General features: G+C 40.5%; 1 protein-coding gene across 2 annotated transcripts in view; it reads right to left on the bottom strand.

Moving 5' to 3' along the window:
• Nucleotides 1-21,776, bottom strand: part of gramd1bb (GRAM domain containing 1Bb) — a gene marked incomplete at its 5' end in the record, with an annotated part of 146,461 nt that overhangs the window by 45,785 nt on the left and 78,900 nt on the right. For both annotated transcript variants that reach the window (XM_084065413.1, XM_084065414.1), the window contains one exon: nt 10,048-10,261. In XM_084065413.1, the coding sequence (XP_083921539.1) occupies nt 10,048-10,261 (214 nt within the window). The remainder of the gene's footprint in view (nt 1-10,047; nt 10,262-21,776) is intronic.

Below are 21,776 nucleotides of genomic sequence, written 5' to 3'. Positions count from 1 at the left end.
CATTTGTTTCAAAAGCTTATCCCAAGTTAATAGCAAACTATGCACAATTAATAGGTTTTTTGTAAGGTAGTTTTCTATAGGCTATAGTTACAATGTAACACAGCTCTTTTTACACGTTTCTCTATTCCCTATTATACGTTGTTTTGTTTGTTTTGTTCCACTTTTGCTTTGGCAATGTAAACGTATGTTTTCTCCTGCCAATAAAGTTTCTTTGAATTGAAATTGAATAGAGAGAGAGAGAGAGAGAGAGAGAGAGAGAGAGAGAGAGAGAGAGAGAGAGGGGTGGAGAGAGAGAGAGGGGGTGGAGAGAGAGAGGGAGAGAATGAGAAAGAAAAAGAAAAATGAGAGAAAATGTTGTAACACATACAGTACATCTGTACTGTATGTACTGTATGTTGTAACACATACAGTACTGTATGAGTTACAACCTTCCGGGGAAAGCCCTCACTGTCAGGTGAACAGAAGTGGACTGGCAGTGTCAGGAGACACGTGCTTGCCTACACCCTCCCTAATAAACCAACCAGTAGGGTAGGGGGTCAGCAGCAACAAGGGAGTACAGGACAAGGGGAATTGGGAATTGGTAGAATAACAAAATTGGGGAAAAAAAGTGGTGAAAGAAAAAAAAGACACCTACATCAATTTTGCAAATATGATATAGCCTGCTTTCCAAAGGGTTAGGGCTAAACATTTTAGTACTTTTACTTTTGGTACTTTAAGTACATTTTGATACCAATACTTTTGTACTTTTACTCAAGTAAATTTTGAATTCCGGACTTTTACTTGTAACGGAGTGTTTCTACATTGCAGTGTCGATACTTCAACTCAAGTAAAAATATCAGATTACTTTTTCCACCACTGCAGAGGAGCAGTCTCTGTCGTATTTCTCTCACCCCTTGATTGGGTGAACCGTTGTCACCCGCATCGGCTGGTCAGTCCTTCAGCCTATAGGACACCTAGTTCCAGCCCTTTCTACATAAAGAAACAAACAGGGCCGGTGCCCCTTCTTGCTCCCTACTGTGTGCTTTATTATTTAGATTCCATTAGGACAGGGAGTGATGATGACACTCGCGTTGCCGGGGCGACCTCAAACGCAGCAACAGCCATAATCACAAGAGCTCTGCTGATGACCACAGAGACTCACGTGGGGATTGGGGAGGGGGGGGCCCGCACGCTGGCACAGACCGGAGGGGTGACGTAATAATTAATTGGTGCGTGTGTGTGTGTGTGTTACTACTCTTGTGAGGACCAAATGACCCCACACGTACAGCAGAATGTGAGAAATAGACGTTGTGAGGACCGTTTTCCCTGGTCCTCATGAGAGAAATGGTTGTTTTATGGTTGAACAATATAGAGATATTTTTACAATTGGTAAACGATTCAGGTTGGGGTTATAGGGTCAGGATTAAGACATTTTTTAGAGGTTAGATGTAGAGGTTGGAATTATAGTTCCAATATAGAGTTAAACATGATTTATACTTATTATATGTGTCATGCACCAAAAAATAGCTGATCTATAAGCTCACGACACGTGGTGAGCTTGTAGATCTGCTATTTTTTTAGGCTTACCAAACATTCTGTCGTAAAATGTTGATGTCCTCACAAGTATAGTAATACAAACCTGTGTGTGTGTGTGTGTGTGTGTGTGTGTGTGTGTGTGTGTGTGTGTGTGTGTGTGTGTGTGTGTGTGTGTGTGTGTGTGTGTGTGTGTGTGTGTGTGTGAGAAACGGGCCATGCCTGAGAAGCATAAAAGCGTCTGAAGAGAGAGGCAGAGCGTCCTGTGGCTGCCATCAACGCTGTTTGCCTTTCAGTTTCAGTCTCTTTGTTTGTGCCTCTGTGTCCCAGCCAGCCAAATGAGGACTTTTCTTGTCTAACAGTGCATCAGAGATCCTATTGACACTGGGGTTTGTCACCATAAAGACATTTTACTTGCCGATTAATTGTCACACAAATAATAATCAGTGGTGTAAAGTAACGAAGTAAATTTACTCAAGTACTGTACTTATTATAAAAAGAAATATGTAAAACATACATTAACCACTTTAGCCCTATTTTATACCTAGGCTATTTGAAAATAGCAGATCTTCAAGCTCACAACACGTCACGATGTGACACGTTGTGAGCTTGTAGATCGTCTATTTTCAAACATTTTAGTACTTTTACTTTTGGTACTTTAAGTACATTTTGAATTCCGGACTCAAAGTACTTTTACATTGCAGTATTGATACTTTTACTTAAGTAAAACATTTGAGTACACACATATCAATAAAATGTTCATTTCTGATTGGCTTTTAGGCTTTGTAAACAAAAAGTTGCACAGGGCAGACATGACAAATGACTGAAATATTCAAAGAAAGGACTGAATTATATTTAATAACTTCTGCTTTCAAACTTTTAAATGAATATATGTATAATATAATATATTTAATAAAGCTGATCTACAAGCTCACAACATGTCTCATTGTGAGCTTGTAAATGAGCAATTTCCACTATTTTTGAAAGTGTTATATATATGAACATTTCTTCAACATGAAAACGACTATGACGATTGTGCTAAATAATTACGATTATCTCAAATAATTGTGATTAGGCAATTATGTAATAATTGTGACGGGCCTAATTGACACACAGCAATATGTGGAATCTAACATAGGGTACACACAGCACGAGTCATGGATTTACTGTGTATAAAACAGTAACTTAAAACAAGAGGGGAAGAAAGTAGAGATTTTTTTTTGTATCGACAAAAATAGCAAACTGCTTGCTATGCAACAGTATGGGCTTTGGACTCTGCATGTGACAGGAGTCTGCAGTATGGTTATGGAAGGAATGGCTGGTGTTCTAGGTTCTCTGCAGGAGGAGGAGAGCGAGCAAGCGCACGTCTTGGCACCAGTGGTGTAAAGTAACCAAGTACATTTACTCAAGTACAGTACTTAAGTACAACTTGGAGGTATTTTTTTTACTTTACTGGAGTATTTCCAGTTTTCAGTACTTTTACTTCTACTCCACTACATCTCAGAGGCAAATATTTTTTACTCCACTACAATTATTTGAAAACTTTAGTTACTAGTTACTTTGTAGATTTTGATTATTATTACAAAACATATATTACCCACTTCAGCCCTATATAGCCTTTGCTGTTTGAAAATAGCAGATCTACAAGCTCACAACGGGTCTCGATTTTCAAAAGATTTTATACATTTTGAAAACATGAAATGGAAGATTTCTGCATAATGAGTGCCTTTACTTTTGGTACATTTTGATGACAATACTTTTGTACTTCTAAATTCTGCATAAATTCTGCGTACTTGTACTTGTAACAGAGTATTTCTGCATTGCAGTATTGATACTTGGTACTCAAGTAGAACATGCAAGTACTTTTTCCACCACTGGTTAAATGACTGTCCACAGAGTTTGGGTTCTGAGAGTTTAAACTTTAAATGAAGTTATATGAACACTGTGAAGTAGAGCGCAGAGAGAGGCTGATGGAATAATCATTTTGGTTTCAGCCAGGCGGCACTTAGACATCACAGGCATTAGAATGCAATTAACAGAATCTTAACAATCGGGGTGGGGGTGGGGGAGGGGGGGGGGGGGGGTGGAGAGCAAATGGAGGACAGGGAGAATGCAGGCCAAAGCAGAGAGCAAAGGAAGTCACAAGGGAATTCAGAGCCTTTAATCGCCATACTACACTATAGAGCATCATTAGGAATGTGCTTCTTTGGAGATTCCTCTGAAGAAGGAAGAGAGAGAGAGAGAGAGAGAGAGAGAGAGAGAGAGAGAGAGAGAGAGAGAGAGAGAGAGAGAGAGAGAGAGAGAGAGAGAGACCTTGCGTCACCAGGCTTTCCACACAGCAGGAAGCCTGTGTGAGTTTATTCCAAACTGACCAGTGTGATCCGGTCTATAGGCCACGCCGCCTATCTAGAGAGTACCAAACAAAGTATTTCAAGAAGTACTTGAAGAAACTTGTCCGATTCATCAAAGTTACTAATGCAATCTGGTAGAGGGCAATCATTCTAGAAGAGCACGTTTTTTTGGTTTCCGTCATGGTTTCTGCCCGCCTGATGACACAATGTTATATCCACCCTAGACCGGATCAGAACACAGTTGATCCCAGAGAGAGAGAGAGAGAGAGAGAGAGAGAGAGAGAGAGAGAGAGAGAGAGAGAGAGAGAGAGAGAGAGAGAGAGAGAGAGAGAGAGAGAGAGAGAGAGAGAGAGAGAGAGAGAGAGAGAGAGGGAGAGGGGGGGGGAGAGAGGGAGGTAAGGAGAGAGACAGTGAGAGAGAGAGGGGAACAAAAGGGCAGGGAAGAGCCAGGTGTGTGCAAGAGGGTTAGAAAATGTGAACCATCTGCAGGGGCAGGGTTCAGATGAGGGAAGTAATGATAATGGGCAGGGAACAGGCATGGATGGATGGATGGATGTGTGGGATTGGGGTGCAGGGGGGGCATTGCCACAGAGTCACTCAAGAGACAAGGTAGGTTTACGGGAAGGATGCAGGACAGAGGTTGTAAGAAACAGAAAAAGAGTGATGCTTACTTTGGAAAGTCGCTTGTGAGACTAGCATGCATTCAGGAGAAGAACAAAGAAAAATCAGATAGAAAAAGGAACAACAAAACAAACCAAAATAAAAGAGCACAGCAGACTGCAAGAATCAAGAGCCGCTGAAGGAGCCAAAAAGAAAAGGTTGAAACAGTCAGTTATCAGAATCACAGACGCTATCATGTGGCACGTATAGCAGCAGCAAACTAGAGAGGACAGGCACTCTGTTTGGTAGAAAACAAAGAGGCATGAGAAGAAAGAGAAACAGAACAATTATGACAAAAGCAGACTCACTCCACCAAGCATGAGCAAAGGTAAACATGATTAATGAAAGTGATGTACTCTGGCCAAACAAGCCTGATAGCTTTGTGGCTTTAATGCAAAACATGGACTTTTGTCACCAGTCACCACCATGTACCCAACCTGCTCTTGTCTGTGAAGTACATTGGCTCATCCGGGCCCATTATTTGATTTTGTCTATTAAATCCGCCTCCTCAGTTGTGAAAGATGATGCATCTTTACACCATTTAACCCATTAAAGGAGAATTTTGGACTAAAGTTTTATTACCTTTTCTATGATGTTATGATATCTTAGGATGAATGGTACAGTAGAAAAAATTCATAACTCCACCCCTGGTCCGCCAGAGCTTAAAAGCCCTCTAAGCTGCCTCATTCACTTGAATGGGGAATCTCACTTACAGTTGAAGCGGATTGGCCTTAGGTTAGATCACATATTCTAATAGCTTTTTTTTTTTTTTTTTTTTGAGATCTGATGTTCATAGTGACAGAACACTATGCAACCAAAAAAAAAAACAACAGAAGTCTCGCTAGACGAGATTGAAATCTCGAGATTTCAATCTCGTCTAGCGAGACTTCTGTTTTTTTTTTTTTTTTTTTGACAGTGTTCTGTCACTATGAACGTCAGATCTCTCACAAAAAAAAAAAAAAAAAAAGCTATTAAAATATGTGATCTAACCTAAGGCCAATCCGCGCACCTTTTTAAGCTGTGGCGGCTCAGGGGTGGAGTTATGAAACTTTTCTACTGTACCATTCATCCTAAGATATCATAACATCATAGAAAAGGTAATAAAACTTTAGTCCAAAATTCTCCTTTAAGACCGGAACACATCTGTGTCATTTTAAGATTTCTTTGGCTATTTTTGAGGGGAAAAAAGTGTGCAAAAATGTGTGCAAATCTTTGAATATATGTATATATTTTTAAAGCGAACATTTGTAGAACATTTTCTAGAATATCAGTGGTTCTCAAACTTTGTTCATGTCAAGGACCACCCAAAATGATATGTATTTGTCCGCAGACCCCCCCGCCCCCCTTCTCAAAATATTTTGTTCCAGGGACCCCCAGAAGATAAGATGTGAGCTAAAAATTAATATATATATTCAAAGATTTGCGCACATTTTCACGATTTAAAAATAAATAAATAGCAGATCTACAAGCCCATAGCGCGGCACCAAGCGCCGCGCTATGAGCTTGTATATCTGCTATTTTTTGAATTGCCAAAGAAATTTGAAAAAATGACACAGATGCATTTCCGGTCTTAGTGGGTCAAATTCGCCTCCTCACTTGTGAAAGACGATGCATCTTTACACCATAAGATGACTGATGCAAGCGGGAGGTGCAACTCCATATTGGGAAGGGGTCTCCTGTTAAAGGTACATTTGGTTCCATTTGTACACTATCAGAATAGAAATAGACACTTTACTCTGGCAGAACCAAGTATGGTTGGTCAAGTCAACATACGTATTCATACAGTATATATCAGTCACATTTTCAAATAATTGCCCACAGTGTGCTTGTTTTCTTTCAGTTACAAGAGGAAGGACAACATTACTGTACATCCCTTTTATGACTTTTGAAAGGTGGAGGAGCATGCATGATTTAATGAGCACACAGTGAAGACTTTTACTGATTACTCGCCTGTGCGTAACAAAAATGGTTAAGGTTATCGCTAACAGACTCAGATTGGCCAATAAGAGCTGACCAATTCTATGACAATAATGAATCATATTGGTGAGGGGAGGGTCCAAGAACCTATCAATGTACATTTGACTACATACGACTAATTAACCACTTTCAACCACGTGTCCCTATTTGTCATTTTTAACAAAAAGCCTCTAAAACCAGTGGTGGAAAAAGTACTCAAATGTTTTACTTAAGTAAAAGTATGAATACTGCAATGTAGAAATACTCGGTTCCAAGTAAAAGTCCGGAATTCAAAATGTACATTATGCAGAATGTCCCATTTCAAGTTTTGAAATGTATGAAAAATCTTTTGAAAATAGCAGTTCTACAAGTTCACAATGCGTCGCACCGCGACACATTGTGAGCTTGTAGATCTGCCGAATATATATACATATATACATTTCTGCCGAAATGTATATAGGGCTGAAGTGGGTAAAGTATGTTTTGTAATAAAAATAAAAATCTAAAAAGTAACTAGTAACTAAAGTTTTCAAATAATTGTAGTGGAGTAAAAGTTCAATATTTGAATCCGAGATGTAGTGGAGTAGAAGTAAAACATACTCAATTAAAGTACAAATACCTCAAAATTGTACTTAGGTAGTGGTACAGTACTTAAGTAAATGTACTTAGTTACTTTCCACCACTGTCTAAAACTGTAAAACAAAATAGTGAAAATAGCCGATCTACAACCGACAATGTTCATATTCTGAGCCTGTGATAACATGGCCACATCTCATACAGTACAGTGGGATGATGGTGTGGTTATGGGGGGTAAAAACAAAAGCACAGAGCTGTTAAAACCATGCCATTTCATCCTCGTCTTATTGATTCACTACGACTTACTGTAACAAGTAGAAAACAGCATGTTAGATTCTTACTGTACACATCAACAAGCATTATGTTATTCTATGAGCTAGCTTTGTTGTACATTGTAATCACATCCGATCAAATGATCTGGGTCACAGCGCACATACACATTAAAACACTCAATGCATGTGTTTTATAACTACTGAGTTGACATGGTCATAAGCAGTGGTGTAAAGTAACTAAGTACATTTACTCAAGTACTACACTTTTGAGGAATTTTACTTTACTGGAGTATTTCCCATTTTCAATACTTTTTTCTACTCCATTACATCTCAGGGGCAAATATTGTACTGATTTAGATTATTATTACAAAACATGCATGAACCCCTACATACATTTCGGCCATTTGAAAATAGACGATCTACAAGCTCACAATGTGTCGCGACGCATTGTGAGCTTGTAGATCTGCTATTTTCAAAAGATTTTTTAAATATGTTGAACTTGTGAAATGGGACATTCTGCATGATGAGTAATTTTACTTTTGGTACTTTAAGGATATTTTGATGCCAATACTTTTGTACTCAAGTAAATTTTGATTAACAGACTTTTACTTGTAACAGACATATTTCTACACTGCAGTATTGATACTTCTACTTAAGTAATACATGTGAGTGCTTTTTCCACCACTGGTCATAAGCAAGTCCTATCACTTCACTGTAATGGATAGTCAGTAGCCTGTGTATATTTGTCGGTGGCACAGTTATTATGTTTAATAAAACTACTATGTTTAGTTGTGCTGCTGCATACATCAGAGAAAGCAAACGAGACAGATTAAAGGGATTTGGTGATGGGCCTGGGCTGAAAGAATTGCAGACTTCATTGGGTTGGGGCCCGGCCCGGGCCAGGATTGCTGGAGGTTTGGGCAGAACTCTAGTCTAAAGCAGGGACTGAAACTGGTTCAAGGAACCAAAACTAAATATACCGGTTAACCCATTAAGACCTGGAACTGTGTCATTTTTAGATTTGAGCAAAAAAGCATTATTTTACACTTTGGGCTATTCAAAAATAGCAGATATACAAGCTCATAGCGCGGCACCGAGTGCCGCGCTATGAGCTTGTAGATCTGCTATTTTTGAAAAATTGTGAAAATGTGTGCAAATATTTGAATATATATATTTTTAAAGCGAACATTTGCAACTCAAATCTTTGTTTCTGGGGGTCCCTGGAACAAAATAACTTGATGGGGGTCCGTGGCCAAATACATATAATTGTGGGGGTCCTTGACATGAAAAAGATTGAGCACCACTGATATAGAAACATACGTTTTTCAGAAAACTGTTCAGATTTAGGAGACATGTAGAATCGGCTTCAGGTCTCAATGGGTTAAAAATGACCTTGGCTCTTTGATTTCTAACAGGCTGCTGCCTACCACAGAATATCACACCACCACAGTCATCAAGTGAGCTGAAGTTCAAAAATAGCCGATCTACAGTAGCTGGGCTACAAACTCAAAATGCAATGCTGTGAGCTTGTAGATCTGCTATCTTTGCCAAATGTTCGCCCCGGAATAGTAACCAGCACAGGAACTTTGATTATGAGGCCGGAAAACACAGCCAAATAATGTTGGAAATTCTGTTTCTGTTCAGAAGGCAACGATTGTAAAACACCTTTGTTTTCAAGCTCTGGTGCATCAATGATCCTGTCTATCGCCTCTGTCGGGTGAAAACCTCATATGTCCAAAATTGTTACTTTCCAGTTTTCAAATTCAAAAGTGTTTAGAGCTTGTAGATCTGCTACTTTTGTGTGACGCTGTAGCAGTGGTGTAAAGTAACTAAGTACATTTACTCAAGTACTGTACTTAAGTACACTTTTGAGGTGCTTTTACTACTATTACTGGAGTTTTTCCAATTGTCTATACTTTTACTTCTACTCCACTAACATCTCAGAGGCAAATATTGCACTTTTACTCCATTACAATTATTTGAAAAGCTTAGTTACTAGTTACTTTGCAGATTTACATTATTACATTACAAATCATACATTAACCACTTTAGCCCTATTTTATACCTAGGCTATTTTCAAACATTTTAGTACTTTTACTTTTGGTACTTTAAGTATATTTTTAAGCATTCATTTACAAATAAACGCAAAAAGTTAGAATATGGAGATAGGAGGTTTCTGCCTGGACAGCGACGATACGAAGAACGTTAACAACACTGTAATAGGCTATATGCACAGCAGCCATTTTGGAGAAAATTGGGTCTCTTCTGACTTCCTTCACAGGTGTTACCAATGATACTAATGAAGGCTCTGTTCCATTCTGGTCAAACAGAGTCAGGGTGCTGATATTGTGCATGTTGGCTCACTAGAAATACTAGTGGGTCTCAAAGTGTGGTCCAGGGACCCTCATGGTTCCTTGAGAGGGTGTAACTCTGAGAGTGTACAAATGGAACCAAATGGACCCTCCCGGGTCCATTTGGTTCCATTTGTACACTCTCAGAGTTATGGAGGTCCTTGAAATTAAAAGGTTTGAGAACCACTGTGCTACACTAAATGGAACAGAGCCTTCATTAGTGTCATTGGTAACACCTGTGAAGGAAGTAAGGAAGGGGCCCAATTTCTGTCCAATATGGCTGCTGTACATAGAGCCGATTCAACAACAATAACAGGTCATAGTTCAACGGGGATGGAGCAGCCTTTAGTGTGCCTCCTCCATGCTCACCTTGGAGTTCTTTCCCCCGGTGCGGGCCGACTGCAGCGAGTAGTTTCTGTGGACCACCTGCTCGGGGGTGGAGGGGGACTTGTCTGAGGAGTGGTCCGAAGAACCCTTCTCCACCATGTTCTCACCCTCCTGGGGACTCTGGGTGGGCGTGGGCGAGCGTTTGCGCAGGACCGGCGAGCAAGCGGGCGTGCTCCTGTTCGAGTTACTGGCAGTGCTGGAGTACACAGAGAGAGAGAGAGAGAGAGAGAGGGGGGGGGGGGAGAGCGAGATTAATTCAGTGTACTTTACTTTCATTACAAAAAACATTCAGCATCCCAAAACAAGATCATTTTTACTATTCCTACAATTATTAACCCGTTCAATCCAGGTAACGCATCTCGTGTCATTTTAGATTTATTTGGCTATTCAAAAATAGATATACAAGCTCATAGTGCGGCTATTTTTTTTTAAATCGTGAACATTTGTGTGAATCTTAAAATATATATATATTTTAAAGCGAATAAAAAAAGTAAAAGAAAATATTTTGTCCCAGAGGCAAAGATTTGAGTTACAAATGTTCGCTTTCAAAACATATATATATATATTCAAATATTCGCACACATTCTCACGATTAAAAAAAAAAATAGCAGATCTACAAGCTCAGAGTGCGGCACTCGGTGCCGTGCTATGAGCTTGTATATCTGCTATTTTTTGAATAGCCAAAAGAGATCTAAAATGACAGAGATGCGTCCCCGGATTGAATGGATTAATTAGCAATGATTCATGTACAATATAGCCTATATGATTTTTTTTCTTCATTTTTTTGTGTCTGGTCACAAGACCCATCCCTTACAGGATTATAAGACGCCAAAAACATAAATAAACAATATCACATTCACTTCCAGGAAACAGAATGTAAAAAAAGAAAATATTTGGTTAATACCCCAAAACAAAAAAATAAATATACATCATATATACAGTATGTTTTCTCTATCTGTTTGTCCCATGCTTTCTCTAAATATACTGCAAAGTGCGAATATCTTATGTTTAAAAATCCAGTCCAAGTCTCTCTCTGCGTCACTTAACAATATCAAATCTAGGGTTTTACACCTATTAAATCATTTTTGATGTATACCTGATGATATATGCCCGTATGTAAAGTAGATTGAGTGACTTAATGGTCCAGTTAACATGTACTGTACAATAAACCAGTGGTAAGGACTTTTAAGACCTTTTCAATACCTAAAACAAAAAACGAAACAAAAAACGAAACAAAAAGACAATTACTGCAACAAAAGTAATCAACAAACTATGCTATAAAAAATTGGCCAAATTGTCAAATAATATAAGAAAGAGGCAAACATTTTGAAAATAGCCGATCTACAAGCTCACAACGCCTCGCGTTGCGAGGCGTTGTGAGCTTGTAGATCGGCTATTTTCACAATATGTATCTGTGGAACGGAGTCAAACAAAATGGGGGGTCCCCAGTTCAAATATGATTATTTTGGGGGGTCGTGGCCTGAAAAGGTAAGGCAGAACCACTGCAATACACAACTACTTCCTTGGCTCCTCCCCCAAGGTGCTGTAAACAATGTGACATCACAGCAGACTTAACGGGATTGGAGCGCTGCATGCTGACCTGGTTAATATATAGTGTCCTGAGCTAAGCTAAGACCAGGACCAGTGGTGGACAAAGTACTCAACCCCCAGTACTCGAGTATACAGGAGTATAGAGATACTCCAGCTGGGAAAATATTACTCAACTACAAGTGAACGTTGCTCTGTCAAATTGTTCTTGAGTTTAAGTACTAGAGTACTTCCTTTGAAAAACATTCAAACGTAAATGCTTACAAAAATACTCTAGACCCAGGGGTCTACAAGGTTTTTCAGGCCAAGGACCCCTTAGCTGAGAGAGAGATGAAGCAGGGATCCCCACTATATTGTATAACATTGTGTTGCAGATTAAACTTTCCCTTTACACCATACCTCTTAGCTTTCCCTTTACACCATACCTCTTTATAATAGCCGATCTACAAGCTTGTAGATCTTGTAGATCTGCTATTTTTGGCTCAAGTTCTCCTCAGAAAAAGGGATGCTAGGGTTCAAGTGGTTAATGTAAAAATAAATATCATATCACACAAAGATTTGGTGGCCCCCCCTGTAGTAACCCTGAGGACCCCCTGGGGGTCCCGACCCCCTGTTGAAGACCCCTGCTCTAGACACACATTGCTGATGCTCAGAGGACTTTACGAAGCTGTTCAAAACACCCCGAGTGCACCTCCAAATGGAAAAAAGGAGAGGTTACTGATTACAACAACAGCCCCAGTTCCATTCTAGCCAGATGCCAATGCTGTATGTCCTCTCTGTCCTCAGCTTCCTTTGGCTCTACTCTCTCCCACCTAGCGTTGTTGTCGGGCAGAAACCTCCTATCTCCATTATTTTATTTTTTGCGTAAATGAATGCCGTACTTGATCATACTACAGCGTCACACTAAAGTATCCAAAAATAGCTGATCTACAAAGTTCGAAACGTGGCGCGAAGCAGCGCGCTTTGAGGTTGTCGATCTGCTATTCTTTTATTTGAATCCTGAAAAGTAACAGTTTTGCACATATGAGGTTTCCACCTGACAGACGATAAAACAAAATCTGCCTAAAATATGTATTTTAGAAGGGACACAATGTGTTTGTGTTTTTTCACAATACAAAAGAGAACATTTATATTATTTATTTATTATTTTGTCCTCTATGGGGGGGGGGGCATGCTGGTTTCAAAATCCATTACTCCTGGCCTTTATTGAGTCTTTGAAATATTTGGAATAACAACACAACCTTTAATAAAATGGATTCATTGATCATCCGTGAACAGAGAAATAAAAAAAAAACGAACCAAATGTGGTCAGATATGATTGTGAGCATGGAACCAAATGTGGTCAGATATACCGGGCCATGTACATTTAAGTGTCAAACATTATTGTCATAGACAGGGCAGGAATGTCAGGGAGGCCACGAAAGCCATGCCAGTCGTTGCCCCTCAGTTTGGCCTTGTGCCCCTCAACAAAATGGCATGCCCTGAGGCTACAGTGGCCTTAATGCCCCAGCTAACTGTACCACTTTCTCCTCTGTTTCTTTCTTGTCAATATGTAGACACCAGTATCTCTTTCTTGTCATGTAGACACGAGTGTCTTTTGTTGATCTTGAGATTCTGAATTCTTAACACCCCCCTGAGTCCCCATCTTTAAACCAATCCAGTGACTTTGATTGGTGCAGGGCTGAGCATGGATCAGATTGTAAATACATTATCATTTATTTCCCTGCAGATAGTCTACATATTCAATTTAAAATCATCCTTTACCCTTAAATTCTTTCAATGGACTAAAATCTTGTTTTATTTGATGGCCTTCCTGCCCTGGCATTTGGCCTTTTTGCCTTCAAACTAAAATGATGAAATTCCAGGCTTGGTCATAATGTATGACGCCTTGACTGATGCTTCGTATGCATATTAGCTCCATTGACCGGGGTCCCCTAGGGGTGTCACTTGGTCGTAGCAGACACGTTGTGAGCTTGTAGATTGGCTCGAGCTTGTAGATCGGCTATTTTCGGGTGAACGTTCACCTGTTTCCACCAAATGTTGTCCTACTTACTGTATGACATGCCTAGAATAGGGACACTACAGTGTTTAAAGTGGTTAAAAGCACTCTAGCTAAGTGTGAAACGTTGTTTCTCAGAGACAGGCAGTCCATGTCCTGTCCTTCCGTGGTACCTAAAGCTTCTATCTTGTGTTTTTATCCAACACCGACACTCTGGCTTAAGACATTCAATCCAGGAACGCATCTGTCATTTTAGATTTCTTTGGCTATTCAAAAATGTCAGATATACAAGCTCATAGCGCAGCACTATGATCTTGTAGCTCTGCTATTTTTGAAAAATCGTGGAAAATGTGTGCAAATCTTTGAATGTAATGTTTTTAAAGCAAACATTTGCAAATCTTTGCTTCTGGGGGGGTCCCTGGAAACATTTTGAGATGGGGGTCCGCGGCCAAAAGGTTTTCTAAATCCTAACAGTATTGAAGTGGCGATCCTATATGCAAACATTTCGCCACTCGGCTGGGCACTTGAAACCTGTTTTTGACGCGTTCAAATAATAATGGAATGTCCAAACAATAAACTGCTGTTGGGTGAGGTTCCCGTTTATTACAGATGTCGATTGTAGGCTTCACAGCATGTTTTATATTTTGCAAACACCCATATTAACGACGGTAAAAAAACGTAAAGTCTCCCGTGTGCCCAAGCCATTTCCTTCATCCAACCCTCACCTGTGACACTTAAAACTGCCGGCTCATGCCGTGGCACCCCTCCCCCCAGGGTAAACACGCCCATCAACAGGCACACAGGTAGAATGGCTCCTTCAAGTATCTTGCTATATATATATCAGTGGTGCTCCAACTTTTCCATGTCAAGGACCCCCAAAATGATATGTATTTGGCCGCGGACCCCCATCTCAAAATATGTTGTTCCAGGGACCCCCAGTTAAAAATAGCACATCTACAAGCTCATAGCGTGGCACTTGGTGAACATTTTTGAATATCCAAATGAATCTTAAAATGACACAGACGCGTTCCCAGTCTTAACGGATTAACAGTCAGACAGAAATGAAGTAAGACAGCAGGACAATTACAAATACACACACACAAAATTGGCATACAATCTCGCACACCCTTGGAGTCCCTCTCAAACGTGCACATGCTTTTTTATCACTCACTCACTCACACACGCACGCGCAGGCGCCCAAGTCAAGCTTGGGAAGAAGCCTTTCTCCCCACAGCCAACAAAGGGCTGTGTAAGTGATCTGGGGAGACAGTGTGCCCGCCGGGCCCACATTACGTCACATGCAGCCAATGGGCCGTCTGTCCTCGATGACCATCAATTACACCACTCTAGTGTTACAAACAGCTTATAAAGATACACAGCTTATAAAGATACAGCTGAATCATGACAGCTTAGTGTTGACGGCTTCTGTCCAACGGCTGACAGTGTGTCTGCTCAACTGACCACAGGGGGGGAAAGGGGGTAAATTATTCCAAATTTTCCCAAACATTTTCGATATTCTTCCAAACATTTCAAAAATAGCAGATGTACAACATTATTTAAATGGATAAAATGATTGTGATGCCATATTCATTCATGATTTGTTCATTTATGGCAGATAAAATCCGAAGAGTGTTAAAACGCATTATAATCCCATTCAGGACGGAGGTGCCTGTACAGTATGTTCAGACTAGTGCAGTCTTCACACACTCACATACTTTATGTCAGAATTGAAGCTGATGAATGAGCTTTGTGGGATTCTCTCTCCTGATTGGATAAAATTGGCATCCTGACCTGAAAATGTATTTTCTGTTTAATAAAGAGCTGGAGATAGAGGACGACCCCTGTTACTGAACAAACACTCTATGTTACTGAACAAACACTCTATATTCCGATAGCAATCAATGATTGCTATCGGAATATAGAGCTATTTAACCCATTTAACCCACAAATAATACATCTTACAAATGCAACCTTTAAGTAGTTAACAATGCAAGAAGTGAGATATCGGTGAGTAAATACACATGTGCACTAAGCTGGAGGGAGGAAGCAGATAGTACTTTGCTATTCACCCTGCATAGTAATCGCTGTCTGGGCCAGGAGGCTGTCTGGGATACACGTGCACACAGATCCATACACACACACACACACACACACACACACACACACACACACACACACACACACACACACACACACACCCACAGAAAGAAACCCAGACTCAAATAGCATTCACATCCCTGTTTACTCATACATACACACACACTGCATGGAATAAGCAAGGGATAATGCACCCTTTGCTGGTCGTTGTTGATAAATAACCTCTACAAGCTCTCAATGCGTCTGCGACGCATTGAGAGCTTGTAGATCGGCTATTTTCGCTGCACAACATGCTTCCATAGAAGACATGCTGGCTTCATATGGAATACAAATGTGGGTCTATTGGAATTTCTGTCCAGTGTCAGGAGAAAATGTGGTGCAAGAACAATATTTACCATTTTATGTTGGTCTTTGTCATTAACTTAAGAAACAGAATTACGATTAGCTAACTTTCAGTAAGGTCTGAGGAAGAGCCTCCCGGCTCGAAACTCAAAATAATTTCCACAACGGGAGCATAACACTGGTGTGCAGATTTGATTATTTTCCTATACTGTTTGAAGTTTTGATCCAGCACTCAGCCCAGCAGGGTATGGGATGTGCATGTCCTTTGTCTTCTTCTCAAAGCTACCTTTCCTTTTCATTTAAGTAATGGTCTTGGCCACTGAGGCCAGGAACTACATGAGCCACCCATCTTATCTCACCGTTTGAGCACATTCACACCACTGCAAAACACCCCAATCATCATCACTATGTCTATCTACTGTATGCTGCTTGTAGCGCTGGAGCGCAAAGCCTGCCATCAGCGGAGCATTACTACACTTACTGATGTGTGCAGTGGTATTACCAGGAACAGATAGATACGCTCCATCACCGTCCACACACACACACAGACACACACACACACACACACACACACACACACACACACACACACACACACACACACACACACACACACACACACACACACACACACACACACACACACACACACACACACACACACACACACACACACACACACACACACACACACACACGATCAACTGAATTCCATTTTCCACACACCATGGAAAATGGAACATGTATTATTTTTTGTATTAACTACCAACAAAGTCATTTATCTAGGTTTTTCACAGCTCCTGTACAACAAAACAAGACAGGAGACACTGTTGACAGGTGTACCCCAGGGACCTCAGTGTTGCGACACGTTGTGAGCTTGTAGATCTGCTATTTTCGCAGAATATTCACCCCAGAATGTGGATTCTCTAGGTTTCAAGTGGTTAAGGAACTAAGACCATGCCTACACTATCTAACCACATCCTTATTACTAGAACAATTTTCTCTCCCGTATCCCTACCCCTCACATACCCCCACTTGAGAAACAGTAGCCTGGGATCAATACCATTTTCAGGTTTCTGATTCGGTCGGCAGCGCGTCATCAGTCGCGTCACTTTTCCCACCACTGTATACCGGTATGTGTTGTTGAACTTCGGTTGAACCCTGGATACTAGTGATGAGCGGGTCGACCCGTAACCCGCGGGACCCGCGGGTCAACCCACGGCGCGGGTGGGTCGAGTCAGGATTTCAGAGGCAATTATGCGGGCTGCGGGTGAGCGGGTCAGCCGCTCTCACACGCCAAAAAAAATAAATAATCACATGCTCTTGTTTTGTCTTTATTCCTAATAAGAATAAGAATAATAACAATAAAACAGTTTGAATACACTTGGGGTGTATACTTGAAGATTATTTTCCTTCATGATTTTACCGTTTTTTTTTTTTTACCGCGGGTCGCGGGGCTGGTTGAGCCATAGATTTATATATCGGTTCGCGGGGCGCGTTGAGGCGGGTTGGGTTCCGTGGCGGGGCGGGTCATGAAAAAAACAGACCCGCACATCACTACTGGATACAGTGTAGCTATGGTTATGATGTAAGCACGAATTTTGCAGATCGTCTCAAAATTACACTTACAGTATGCAAACAAAGTGGATTCTGTCAACATATTAAAAAAATAAGTCCTAAATGGTCAAATAAAATGGTAAAAGATGTATTTACATGCGCTTTTATTCAAAGCGCACATTACATTCACCCATTCACACACACATTCATACACCGATGGCGGAGGAAACCATGCAAGCAATTAGGGGTTCAGTGTCTTGCTCAAGGACACTTCGACACTAACTCTGGGGGAGGACCCTTGATGGAAGCTCTCTAATGCAACAAAAGTCAATACCTCATCATTACCAGTGTAATGCATGCTAGTAGGCAACATAGGCGGAAAAACTACTATGTACCAGGACTCGTTTTGGCTATATACCCCCCCCCCACCCCCCACACACACACAGACAGGCAAGCAAGAGCAAAAGATGACCCAAGAGCACAGGATGAGAGAGAGAGATAGATAACACAACCTAGACTTGCATAACAGTGATAGGGTGATCATTTCTCACATTTCTTCTAAACAGAAAGTGATATGATCTCCATAGCAACTGTCAAGAGTGCTTTTTTTGGGGGTGGAGTGAGAGGCATCTCTCTCCTCTGACGAGATAAACAACAATACATCTATTATCGGCGCAAGAATGAGTCATTGATATGGTCATATTATGAATATTTTGTATGCATTTCTCCTATCAACTTTGAATATTTTTGCATACCTTATGCCGTGAAACCCACTAAGCTTCCCCTGTGTATGAAATGTGCCAAATAAAGTCGGACAGCTTTCAACTGACTGCATGGTAAAACGTTTTAAACTTTCATAGTTGAACTTGCTCCATATACTTGCCACGGGTAGTGGTAGAGGCTTCCTAGAGTATCGTCTTTGTCGGGTGGAAACCTCATACTGTATGTCCAAAAGTTACTTTTCAGGATTCAAATAAAAAAATAGCAAAAGTAGCAGATCCACAAGCTTGAAACACGCCGCTTGTGGATCTGCTACTTTTGATGCTTTTGTGTGACACTGTAGTATGATCAAGTAGGGCATTGATTTAGGAAAAAACACAAAAAGTTAGAAAATGGAGATAAGAGCTTTCTGCCCGACAGCTACGGTATGCTATTGACCCTGGTCAGGAACAGGATTGCAAGTTCAAACTGGTGATAAAGACAGGTCACAAGTATTTACTGGAGAGTAACTGTCAATGCATCCTGTCAATGTATCCTGTGTGACTAAATAGGGATTACATGAGTAACACCATAGTAGTACGTGGGCACAACAATTCTATTGCATAACAATAGACACAGCTGTTATTGGTTGTGTACCTGGAGGAACATTGGTCACCCCAGTCTTAAAGGGCAAGACCACTTTGGTAGAGGTTTGGGTTGTGTATTTACCTTGCCATGATGTAAATCCAAAGGTGGACAAGAAATAAAAAAGAATTGCTTTATTGATTAGAAATTGATCATTCAAAATATGAAAATACAACTATTTGTTTTTATCTATGAAAATGTTAACTTCCTGTTGATTTTACTATTTCAAGATCCAGATTCGGATGTCAAAATCAACAGGAAGTTAACATTTTTATAAAATAAAAAAAACAGTACTGGGTTTGGTGATGTTCTATATTGTCAGAATCAACTTTGTTTGTGTTTGTTTACGTGCTAAAAGAGTGACTTTGAGAGCTGTTTCAGCGTACAATCTAAGTCAATGAGAAGCATATTTTGAATTATTAATATCTAATGACTGGAGCAATTATTTTTGATTTCTTGTCCACCTTTGGAGTTACATCATGACATGGTAACTACAAACCCAAACAATGAAACAACAAGATTAACTGTAATCTCAATGTACGGTAAAGCCAATTATACCAATTCAATCTTTAGAAATTCATGCTCAGCTGCTGATACAGGAACATTATGAATAATACTAGCACGTATACAATTTCATTGATGAAATGGTCAAGCGACCATGTGTTATTTTTACACAGGCTTTTGAGAGGGTTAAGGGAGGGACTAGCCATATGGGTAAACAAAACAACTTACGCTTACCTCCCACACACAACTACAAAGGACAAACAAAGCCAAGCTTAGTATGAATATTGCTATAGCAACAGCAACAGAGAACAGAGAGACAGTAGTTAAATATGCAGGGTTTGCTCTAAATATACTCAGCTGGCTCCGCCTGTTCAGAACTGCTGTGTGTGTATTAGAGAAATAGACAGCAGAGAAGTGATCAGATAGGTCCAAGACTAGTCAATGCATTCTTACTGGTAAGACAACATTGGGCAACATTGGAACATTTTAAGATCAGGTGTCAGGTTGGATATTTTTTTCAAATTGAACTAGGCCTAATGGTTTTCCAGAAGTGTGATATATACATATATTTTACAAAGCTGAATGCAACATGTTTCAAAGTAGTCAGTCAAGTAAAATCATTTATATTATTTGCATGCAGCGTTCTCGTGTTTGTTTCCTTGGCTGAAAAGCGAATAGACTCAGACTGATAGCAACTTTGTAAGGATGAATCATTTCAATATGCACAGTAAAATCCCAATTGTTTATTTATCCATTTGTAACGCAAAGAGTTGATTACACTTTTGGACAGTCTCAGAGTTAAATTGTCATTTGTGATTTTACTGTGCATTAAAAGCATTCAAATAGCTGCTCTGTTTCGTCAGGATAACATTTCCAATAGCCACTGCTACACTCTAGTAGGGCAGTCTCTCTGAAATGGATTTTCAGTCCGCAACTATTTCTTTGGGGAAACAATGCAACAATGGTGATTTGGAGCAACCCTTTCTGCATCTAGCATAAGTGAACACTGAAACATAACAATTTTGTCTGCTGCAGCCTTTTCATGTGTTCATTTGCATACCGGGGCAAGAGGGGGGAGGGGGGGGGGGGGGGTTGTCCCTGAGGCCCAAAAGCAGAGCTCATCTGCATTACAGAGCACTGCAAGCGTACACAGTCAACTCTACTGCAAGGAAGCATGGATCAGTCGTAATCACATAAGCCACAAATGTAAGAGCAGTTTAAAACGGGTCAAGTTTTCACATAAAGTAGAGTTTAAAAGAAGAAGAAGAAGAAGAGGGGGGGAAAAAGCAGGTTGCTTGTGCCACTTTGTCGCAATGTTGGTTTTAAATAAAGCTCTAAAGCTTTAAATCCTACTGGGTTTAAGCTGTCCGAATGCTGGGCTTTATAATAGCTCATAGATTCCGGGCCTATCCGAGGGGGCCCGCTTGTTTTCACTGCAGCTTTTTGCTGACCCTGGAAAACACCCATCTGGCTGTGACCCTACCAGCTTCATGGTGCTCAGAAAGGGCGAGAGGTATAGTCTGTGCACGCGCATACACACACATGCACGGCACACACACACACACACACACACACACACACACAGACACACACAGAAGTGGACTGTGCGCTCAGTAAGCAGTGAGCGTATATGAAGATGTATGTACAGTGCACACACTGGTATTCAAGCTTGCACACACACACACACAAATTCACACAACAACGAAGAGGAATGTGTCAACACTTGCACGCAAACAGACATGCGCATGGACGCACACATATTCACAAACACACAGCAGGGCAGACATGCGCATCACAAGCATAACACACTCACACACAAGCATGCATGCAGACAAACAGACAGACACGTGCGCACATACTCACGCCCCAGTCTTTATACAAGATATCATTGAGAAGTAAACCACATATATACATGAAATATAAAACACACATCGTTCCTCGTCTTCACTCTTAACATCCAAACGCAAGCCACATAATATCCATGTTACATAACACGCTACGTCCCACCCCACCCAAACCCACTCCTATATGCACAAACTCACATGAACAAGACTAACGCAGTGGTTCTCAAAGGGTTCTTTTAGGGGGTTCTAAATAGACCCTTATAAGTCTGTTAACTCTGACAGTGCACACATGGAACCAAATGGACCCTTACGGGTCCATTTGGTTCCATTTGTATACTGTCAGAGTTAAAGGAGTAGTTCACCCAAAACAAATACTTATTTTCTATCAATTACACACCCCATGAATCATTGAAATTCATGGAGATTCTTTAGTTTTTGTCGCATTCCTTAAAGCCAATAATTTGATGACCAACGGT

This window comes from Gymnoscopelus microlampas, assembly GCF_963454915.1.
Source record: "Gymnoscopelus microlampas genome assembly, chromosome: 8".
NCBI lineage: Eukaryota > Metazoa > Chordata > Actinopteri > Myctophiformes > Myctophidae > Gymnoscopelus > Gymnoscopelus microlampas.
The sequence above is the reverse complement of the archived record's forward strand: the minus strand, read 5'-3'. Positions and strand labels throughout refer to the sequence as shown.